Source organism: Podospora anserina, chromosome 1 (genome assembly GCF_000226545.1).
Source record: "Podospora anserina S mat+ genomic DNA chromosome 1, supercontig 5".
NCBI classification, from domain to species: Eukaryota; Fungi; Ascomycota; class Sordariomycetes; order Sordariales; family Podosporaceae; genus Podospora; species Podospora anserina.
Window position 1 is genome coordinate 207,693 of NW_001914829.1, and position 10,737 is coordinate 218,429.

The following is a 10,737-nucleotide window of genomic DNA, read 5'->3' on the forward strand; positions in this document are numbered from 1 at the left end:
CAATAGAATCCTAAACCATTCAATTGGATAAGCTAACACAAGAGGCCCATTGTTTTACCGCCGTGGCCGCTAAGCTGCAGCAAAGCGGTTTGTTTACTTCCCCTGAAGTGTGGATCTTCGATTCCTCCTTCCACCCTTCCACTACCCAGTTGCCATCGCGCCAAAACTTGGATGAAAGCGAAGATTGATCGAGCAAGGCAAAAAGGACAAGAAACGGCACAAACATGCCAGTCACAACCAGCCCATTGCAAAACGGGGAAACCGAGAATATAACGACCAGTCACAGTGGCCCATCACACCACACTGCAAGTGGTGTTACAGTCAATGCCAATATTTTCCCTTTCCGGTTGCGCGACTGCACCACACTTTGCAACGCACACACCAGATGCTGGCCACATTGGAACATCGGCACGAATGCACCGCATGATGGTCACAAGTAAAAGAACTCTCCTTGTCGTGCTGCCGGCCATCGTTACGTCCAAAAAGTAGACGTCACACACTAGTGGACCACTTGCTTGCATGAGGGGGCGGCCTGCAATGGCCCAATACCTATGCGGTACCGCCCCAAAAGGAAAATATGGGAGAGGGGATATGCGGCGTTTTCCACGCGTGTTTCGCCCATGTCTCTCCTGTTTTCATCGGGACCTCCGAAATCGAACACGCACCGGTTCGGCAAACATCATCCTGACAACACGCCGGCCATGTCATCGTGAAATTGACCTGAAAGATCAACGTAACCTCCATCATCCTTGATGTCATGACACTGAGATGAGATCGCACCACACGACAATGCCGCATGGATCTCAAAGGACCCGAACTTCGCGCCGTGGAATTCAAACAACTGGGCTACGTCGTGTACCGCCATTCCACCTGGTCCATAAGTGTCAGAGTGAGGTTCATAAAGATTTCCAGCCCCGACTTGATACCGAACGGACAGGTGTTTCATCCGAACATACCTTCGGCGCAAGTGATTCTGGTCGGATACAATTTGGTGTCTTTCAATTCCCATCATCTCAACAGAACTTCGTTCATTTCAGTCTCCATGTCGGTGTTCCCATTGTTGACTCCACTCGTGATAGTTTGACCTCACAACGCCGGTCCGTGCAACCCCTTACCGACAGCCAGGGGATGGCTCCACAGCAAAGCCATCACAACAAGAACTGCAGAGATTTGATTGAATGCGATGTTCAAACAACAAAATGTGTATTTTCGGTGGATCGGGGCAGCGGTATCTGGCCGTGGTTTGGGTCTCTCAACAAAGTGCGGCGAACTTGGTTCTGCTGTGCAAGTTAGCGTTGGCAATGGCCAGCAGAAGGATAACTAACAAAGCAGAAGGGAAACTACTCAACGCTACTGACTAGAAAAGCAAGTTTTGATCGGTTACTTAACTCACCTGCTTTTTGCGCTCCCAGTATCATCAGAAGAACAAGACTAGGCAGCCTTGCGCAAGATGGTCGATGCTGTGTTGAGCGGCTGGAAGCATCAGCTGTCTAGGCCCGCGACACTTTTGCAGTCGGGTTGGTAAGTCAGTCAGCTTCCACAATATCTGTCCCGCATGGTCCCTAACCTCGAGCAAGCCAGCGCCCCGGGGGTTAGCAGTGGTGTGTCTGTAGAACGGGTACCAGTGACAATGTGTCGACCCATGGCTGGCTGACCACGCCGCACCCAGGCGTGGTAACCGCTCAAAAGATGTCACAGTCCTCTGGCTCGTCGAGGAATTGCGTGGCTTGTTGGTGTCTGGCTGGGCAGCGCAATGAAGCGTGTCGAGGGGGGTCGAGCGTCGGAGAAGGGGAATCAGCTGAAAGTTCCGTTAGGGATGTGAAAACCTTGGAACCTCGGGCTGGGGCGCCTGCATTTTGCCATCTCTGTGGGTGTTGATCGTCGATTAGCGAATCGCGATACTTTCCTTTGTGGAACAGTTGGCAACCGCAACCACAAAGGATGGAGGGTAGAGTAAGCTGACCAAAGCAGTAGAATGAGCTTGCACAAGGGCGAGCAGGCATAGCGGCATCACAGCCACAGCGACCAATATCCTCGAGTTGGGAATTATCCCCGATCCAGCAGGTCAATAGTTCCCTGGGATTGATTATTGATTATGGCGAGATCACGAAATCATCGCCATGCTGTTGGGTCGCGAGCCCTCCACACTGTCATAGCTTGGCATAACCCGCCGCTCAGGTTCTTGACGCCTCCCAGATAAGCGGGCTCTTGTCCCTTGCCATCACAACGCCACGATACTGTCCCTCGGGTACTTCGGGCAAAGACGACAGAACGATTCGATAACGACAGTCCAGATTCGGGAGATACCGAAACACCCATGGGGAGGAAGATGGGCAGCGTGTCGCGAAGGACGCAATCATACCGAATGGAGGAGGTTCGCAGGTGGCATGAACGACATGGATCACAGCGGTGTCTGGAAGCATGTCAGACTTCTCCGAAACAATGTGACAGGTAACATACTGGGGCAGTCGACATCTCTCGGATTTGTTGGGAAGGTTCATGACAAACCCGGGCTCCATGCTCGCAACCTCGTGCTCCTTGTTCGGTGGGCTCGGTGTGATCCAGAGTGCGCTTGTAATCCTTTAGATGCAGGGTGAACTCAATCAAGTAACGACAAATTTGGGTTGATATGCGCAGACCGAGATGTCCGAGGCGCGAAGTTTGACCCTGAACGGGAATATGCAAGGTCCAATGTCGTCTATCCACAGCAAAAGGTGGCCAAGGAAGATGGAGTCGCAGTCAATCGATGTCATGTTGCTGGAGAGAGTCGCTCGCGCACTTGCCTCGACGGTCTGAACCCCCCATCGGCATCACAACAGCCTATGGCAGTGCCAATGCAGTGGCATTGACGGACGACATAACTTGGGTGCCTAGCTCAAAGTCAAACTGCCTGGAGGGAACGAGGAGAGGTGTCCACTGTTCCCGGGCCATCCTTCTCGCCAACAGACCACCAACAGCCGTGCCTTTGAAAACTCCCGAGGCCAGGATCTAGTTGGGAGCCAATCTCAAGCTCAGCGGAACAGGCTCCGAACCCTGTTGCCATTCCAAAAACAAAGAAGCCACCCGGGGTGAAACCAGCGGAAATGAGTTATCGACGACCTGCTCAAACATTCCAGACGTACCGATCTTACCACATCTCGCACCGTACCAGCGGCCAACCAAAGCTCGGTCAGTCGCGTTCGCCGTTGGAGACCAGACCGGTACACCACAAGGCCTGGACGAGGCCAACGCACGCTCGGAAACTCCCGCAGTCCGTCCCAAAACAAACCGCCAGACCGCCACTGCAGGAACCTCGCAAGGTGTCGTCGTGCCTTGAGGACCAACGAGATCGTCTCCCAGGCTGCATTCTATTGTGGGCGAGCCATGGCACGTGCATTCCACACCCAGACTATCTTGCATATGTCCGGCAGTTCTCGCCCCAAGCTGGCCTTTTGCAGGCAAGTTTTATCCTTGCCGACTGGTCACTGGATTTCAAGTTCAATATCCTGCCTGAGCTTGGAGCTTGGAGCTTGGAGAGCGCCTGTGTCGTCCCGCATCGGAGAATCAATGACACACCACGGTCCGTCCGCTCATCACCCGGCTGACGGGTCTATCTTTCTAGGGGTCGGCCCGTACGGGGGGGCTATGTGGCCCGGGGGACTGCTGCTGACGGTTACATCTGATAGCCCGCCGTCCGTCCCAGCAATACGCAAACAGCGCAAGGCGTGCACCTATCCCGCAACATGGTCGCGAGCAGAGCGAGTCATGGTTCCTCAGAGGTCCCGACCGTGCGCATCGTTTTGCACCAACATCCCTCCGTTCGTGGAACCCAGTTGAGTTGACATCCATGAGGGAAGCCAGAGTGGGTGCACAGCGTGACGTTGCGCAGCGTCATTAATGGGCTGTCCACAAACGACAGCCGTCGTCTTACATGGAACGCAAAGCCGACCTCAACCGAGATGATGAGCGTGGAACTATCAGCTGTGCTGAATTATGTCCTGGGATGGAATTGAAAATCTGACGACTCAAAGAGCACAGGTGCGGTACTTGCTCGGGAGGAGCGGGCTCCAGCTTTGCGCCGCCGAACACAAGCAACAACAGTTGGTTGGCCCAGTTGGTTCAAGTTAGCAGGCAAACCTCGCAGGAAAGAAGCATTCACATGCGGCCGCCAGGCGGGCGGACCACCAAGACCTTCGTCGACGCAGAGGCGTGCAGAGGAATGTGGCATTCTTCTTTTACATGCGCCAGGGGCTTTCTGCTTCACCACCATTTTGGGAGCGCTGCATACTCGGACGGCACAGCAAATATATCGCCCGTCGTTCGCCTCGACGCTGCCTTAGCCCCGTGGCCCCCGTTGACGTCCGGTACTTGTCAGACGGACTTGTGGTAAAGATGGTGAGTATGTGAGTGCAGCAGGGCCGGCCAGGCATGCGTCGTGCCGTTTACATATTGTAATATCTCTTCATGGGCGCCAGCCTGGCTTGCTAACTGCCTCTACGGCACATACTCAGCCTCGTATTTCCTGAGGCTTTTTCGACTACACATGGCGACATGGATCCACAGAAGGTGCATGTATCTACGTAAGTGAAAAGCTCTCTATCCTCTTCAAGATTCCCTAGTGTATTCTTGGTATTGCTAGCTGGCAGAAGACCCAGAAGAGACAACGTGGCCGGCCCTCACTCCCAGTCATTGCATAGCATTCGGCCCCAATGTGGATTCAGATAAAACATCTTTGCTCTGGGCAGAAGGAACAAAGTTGTTCATCAAGACAAAACAGGTCTGTCCCCTGACAAGGGGGGCTGCTTACTAGTCAACCAGACGTCGCCCTCTTTGGCCGTTGTCCTCGGCAGTCAGCGTTTCATTAAGCAGAGATCCCTCTCTTGATAGAGGCGGTTGGCTAGGTATGTGCACTATGTAACACCCGTGCGCTTGCATGTCCCGATGATTGTTGATGTGTGGGGGGTGGATCCAGAGGGACAAAAATGTCGCGGCAACAACAGCTCCTCCTTCGCTTCGTGTCTCGAGCCATGCTAGCTTGATCAGTCACCATCATCACGACTTTCACAGCAACTATTTACATTCACTCCACTAGCAGTACTCCGTACCATTACACCTTCCCTGCCGTTTATTATTCATCACCACTGTTTTCCAAGAAAAAAGCCAAGACACGAACCTTTTTTCCAACCCCATTCAACAATCGGAGCCAAGTCCGAGAAGGGGGAGGAGACAAGGTTGTTGCCTTGAAGCTAGGTTGACCCTACACCAGGCAGTGGCTGGGGGGTGTGGGAAACCTGCTCCCGTCATGGGCCGTACCGGTAAGCAGGAAGTGGAGCTAGAAGCGCAAGCCATGGCACCACCTTGTTTGTGCTTGTTGGAGAAGAACAACAGAGCGGTGATCCGAAAGTGACTATCGAAAGGTGGGGATGGAGTAATGAAGGGGAGACTTTTTGCTTAGCGTTGTTTTTGTCATGCTTTGATGATTGCAAGGGTGAGGGATGTCTGCTGTGAGTTTCGGGTCTTGTCCACCTTTGAAGATCGACGGTGGGATGAGAAAACCCAATCCTGGTGTTGCTGTACATCGGTGAGGCCTGACGAGAGGGGAGAAGGAAAAGAAGAGGGAAGCGGGCCCTGCGGACGAGACGGACGCGGTGTGGACGCTAGAGAGAGTGGTGTGTGTGTGTGTGTGTTGTGTGTATGTGTGTGGCCCGGTATGTGGGTGTGGTGTGGATGAGTGGATGGGTGAACGGGAGGTGTGTATGGTGTTAATATCGACAAACTGTTCGTGAGTGGATAGTTTGGCTGGGTGGCATAGCATAGCTTCTTTAGAGGAGGGGAAGCCATGAATAAGTCAAGGTACCTGTTGACTTTACACGTTTGCAAGTACAGTCACATCGTTCAAAAGGACGCTCGCTTTCTGGGCTATCTGCGACTAGTAGAGGCGGTGCTGGATACCCCTCAGATACTAGACTCTGTACACTATTCCATCTGGCCCAGTCTAGCCTCGTCCAGGCATCAGACCCAATCACCAACCTCATGTTGACTCTATGTATCTGTACCAGAACCAAAAAAGAAAGATTGGTAGACGGGACAACATACGTCTCCTCTGGTATAAACCCCCTGAACACACACACACCACACCACACCACACCACAAGAGCAAATATCTAGACAAGATGTTCATGGGATGGATGTACACCCAAACATAAAAATCTTTCCCCTTTTGGGACACACCTACATGTTCCCTTTCACTTACACAACACACAAGATATCTCAGAGCAACAGAGCACACCCGCGCGTGTCGCGACACCTTTCCCCTCCAACGAGCACAGCTGCTTCCTCCCACCCTTCCGTCTCACACGTCTGTCTGACCCTTCCTCGCTTTCTTTTTCCCCGTGCCCCGGTGTAGGACCAGAAGGAAACAAAAGTAAAGCCGTCTGGGTTGCGCTCCCCCGCCTCACCTTTCGAACCCCCACGTCGGACAAGAGACCAAAAGTTTTGGAAGTCGATCCCGACTGTTTCCCATCACGGGGCAACGGGTTCACCCAAGGGTAGCCGCACAAGGCAACGAGGCAGTAGACATCCAAAAAAAATAAATAAAAAATAAAAAAATAAAAGGCTGGCGTAACTGTTCCACAACAGGGAACAAAAGATGTATACATCCTCAACGTCACGAGTTCCGCGCGATCACTCCCGGTTCGGCCGGGACCAAAAACCACGGTAGGTAGCTATCCGTAGGCAAAATAGCGAGCCTTTCCATTTAGATACACGGTTGCAGATAATGTAAACTTTGGTGTATGTATGTATGTATGTGTGTGTGTGTGTGTGTACAACTTGAATTATATAGATACTATAGCTAAAGAGTCGGGAGAGCTAGGTTAAACGAAACCAAGTTGTGGTATGTTCAAGCCAAAAACACCACTGGAAATGTTTGTGTGTGTGTGTGTGTGTGTGTGTGTGTGTGTGTCTTTTGGCAAAAGACGTTGCATGAACATGATTTGATAACTTCCAAAAAAAACTCGCAAGACCACCCAAACCAACCGGCACAAAATCAATCTAAAATGTCCAGAGTGATGACAAGCAAACCAGCAGACAAAAACCTTCCCAGTTACTTGAAGAAGCACAGAATACCACCCCCAACCCGCCGAAACCAGAGAGATAGATAGATAGAAAAGATACAATATGCAGACAGAGACACCGGAATGTTTGAAAATAGAAAAGCAACATATGAAGCAAAATTGCCAATTTCGTGATTGGTTGCTGCAAGGTAGACAGAAACTTCAGAATACCACCCACCCGACCCCTCCTCCATGTGCCGAAACCAAGAAATTTCCGTACATACGGAAAAGACAACGTGAAAAAAAAAGGAATACTCACTGCCGTGAGGCAAATCCAAATCTCCCCTCCTCCCTTTCCACCCTCAAATATAGACAGAAGGGAAAAAAAACCAAGAAAACCCAATCTTTGTTCCATTTCCCGCCGGTGCTGGAAAAAGGCAGGTATACATGAGCTATGCCGTTCAGAAAATCACATATTCCACTTCAACGCTAGACATTTGGCGAAAGGTTACTGGGTATATATAAGACATGCAAATTGCAGGTCCTCGCTTTGTCGTGGCGAAAAAATCATATATATGTTAGGATCTCCGACCCAGTCTCCCGAGCATGTCGCGATCGATCCCGGCGTTAGGACCGCCTCGTTCACGCTCATCCGTGCTGATCAGGTGTCCGAGACTCATTGGGTTGGCGGAGGCACCAGAAGGCGGCTGTGAAGGTGAGTGAGCCACCAGAGGCGGCGGCTGCTGAGGGTGCATCGGAGGAGCACTGGGACCGCTGGGACTCGGCTTTTGAGGAGTTGGGGTCCTGTCCTGGTCGTAGACGCCGTGTTGATACTGGTGATAGCCCGTCGGGGGAGTGCCGTTGCTGTGGTTTGAAGCGGGAGAGCGTCGTCGCGGATCGTCGTCAGGCGGGTAGTTGGGAGGGCCAGGTCGCAAACTCGGATCGTCTTCGGGTGGGCGGGTTCGTCGGCGACTGCCTTCCCGGTCGTCGTATGGAGGATACGCAGCTGTGGGCGAATTCAAAGGTGGCGGGTAGTCAGACGGGGGGTGTTGCGGGTAAGGCCGTTGCGGAGGTGGTCCCTGTGAGCCCGTTGAACCGAGAGGCTGTCCCCACGCTCCAAAGAGGGGTGTTCCGGGAGGCACTCCTCCGGGGAGCGCCTGAACTGGAACGAAGGCGGCTGAGGAATTAGAAGATACCGGCTGGAATACGCAGTCGATTCGAAGCTTGTCGCAATTGGTGCACTTTCCATTTTGCGTGTTCTGGTAACCACTGCAACGAATCTGATTATTTGAAACCAAAGTTAGCAACTCCCGTCCTGATTCCATCTGATTATGCGCGACATGGTCCCTTGTTACCTTTCTCTTTCGACAATAGCGGCACGCAATCGATGTCCTTTGCCTTGGTGCAGCTTGCTGCTGAGGCGGTGCCTGTTGAGGAGCGCCATAGGGATACGGAGTTCCCGGCGGGTACCTGTAGTATGGATCAGATCCAGGGGGTGGGTAACTGGGGGGCCTGGACGCGTGTGGAGGCGGCCCGTAGTAAGGGTCATTGTATGGTCTGTGATCGTCATACGGCCTCCTGTCGTCGTATGGCGGCCGATCATCATAACGCCGTGGCGGCGCGTTCACCGACGGCAAGGGCGGGTATCGTGAGTCCGGAGGTGGCGGAGGATATCCACTAGGTGTTTGAGGGTCTGCGGGCCAACTCCTTGAATCTTGATATCGCGGGTCTGCAGAATACCCTCGATCCTGATAGCGTGGGTCAGACGGCGGGTACGAAGCTGGTGGTGGTGGATAAGAAGAGATTGACGGCAAGCTCACGCCGCTCCCCCCAACTGGCGGGAGCCTCCTCCTATCTTCGTCTTCCTCTGGGGGCGGTGGATAATGCGAGCTCTCTGGGCCCTCTCGCGGCGGCGGGTACGCCCTTCTGTGATTGTCGGCCATGTCGTATGTTCCAAGGGGCTACTTTGCTTCCCGAGTGGCAAGTTCAGAAGCCAAATGCTGCCGGATCCTCCACAATCCGACTGATAGTAGCAAGGCTAACCTTTTCCAGCCCCAAACTCTTATGCTGCGTCCGTCACCTTATGGAACTCTTGAACTGTGCACAGCGATACAAGGGCTATCTCAGGAGCCTTGAAGCTCAGGCTTGGAAACCTTTCCACTGGTTTGGCGACAGGGGACGTGATGGATCCTGGGTCTGGCAGCACGTTGCAAGTGAGAAGAAAAGGGCCAGGCGCGGCGAAAGCGGGAGGAAATGTGGAATTTAAACCCGTCAAAGGGTTTGTGCGAGGGGGTGAGGGAGGGATGGTCCTAACGGACCAGGAAAAGGTGGTAAAAGGCGGGTGTATGTATGTCGTGCCGCAACGGAGACTTGGAACGAGCCCTTTTTTTTAAAAAAAAAATGGGCGGGAGCTCCCTTGTTGTTAGAGGTCTGGGTCTGCTGGGTCCCAGAGTTAGTTTGGATTCGAAGCGGGTGGGAAGAACCGGCTGGGCTGAAAGGAAAAAAAACGAGGTACATGTATGTACTTGGTACAGGGGAAATGCAAGCGACTTTGTTACGAAACCGGCAACCCCCAGAGTGAAAATAGAGGAGCCCCCTCCCCAAGTGCTGTCGTAGCGAATCAAGCACATTCCCAGCGCATCAACCGACACATTTAGCATTTTTGCTCCCTGCACCTCAGCGGGCAGCAGTGGACCGAAGGTAAGTGTTGGCTGACGACTAGCAGGGGTAAGAGGCACTTTGGGTCCAGTAAGGAATTGCAGGAGGAGCGTTTGGGACAAGGGGGGAGTCTAGAAGGGAGGGGGAGGAGCGGCTGTAAAGAAAGTATGGGGATGAGACGCAAGAGAGGAAACAAGGTGTGGGTGAGTGAGTGAGTGAGTGTGTGTGTGAGAGAGAGAGTGAGAGAGAGTGTGTGTGTGTCTATGTGCTCATGGCGTATGTAAAGAGGATGGAGGGGAGGATGTCAGATTGGCCCTGGGGTGTGTGTGCCCGTTGTGTGATGTGAGATAATGTTGCTGCGCACGGCCAACTGCTGTGCAGACACATCCACCCAAAAGCTGTGGCATTGGATGGTAAAAATGGAAAACCGGACGCAGAAAAACAAATCCGCCGTTGGCCTTGTGTACAGTGGTAGTGGTTTGGCCCAGTGCAGCAACCCCAACTGCTGGAGCGCACAACACAATGCGAGGAAAAGAAGGATGGACCTTGCCGTTCCTCCTTGCCTGACCGCCCCCCCCCCCCAACCCCCCCCCAACAATAACTGGTCCGCCCTTATGACAAAGGAGCAATATCCCCTGAGTAACAGCCGTACGATGGAATACGATTTTGGGCTTCTCAGTCTACCCCAAATGAAGAGGACGAGGGCAAAAAAAGCCGAACAAAAACAAGGCACATCTTGGATTATTTTATCTCAATGCCGAAGGTCGAGAAAGACTCTTCTCTAGCAGCGAAGACGTAGACAATAAACAGGCCAGCACCAATTTCCCCCATACCGAAGAAGAGTGAAAGATAGAATCTACAACCACAGTAAAAAGGGAGGATCTTGCCCGATCTCGCCAAACCCCTATGGCATCCCTATTCAACCAACCCCCTCCGATTCCCGCCAAATGCCCACCCCCGAAAAAAGTTGACGCCCGTAAATTCGAGGATAACAAAAAAAAAAAAAATTACAAAAAAGCCTCCCACAAGCCTAAAATAATCCCACT

The 10,737-nt window shown here is 52.7% G+C and overlaps 1 protein-coding gene across 1 annotated transcript; it reads right to left on the reverse strand.

Moving 5' to 3' along the window:
* Positions 1-7,611: 7,611 nt before the first annotated feature.
* On the reverse strand, positions 7,612-8,994 carry PODANS_1_20900 (uncharacterized protein; the record flags this gene model as incomplete). The annotated part of the gene is made up of 2 exons (XM_001903012.1): positions 7,612-8,313; positions 8,389-8,994. Coding segments are annotated over 2 exons (1,308 nt in total), but the record flags the coding sequence as incomplete, so codon positions are not given.
* Between the last annotated feature and the right edge of the window lie 1,743 nt (positions 8,995-10,737).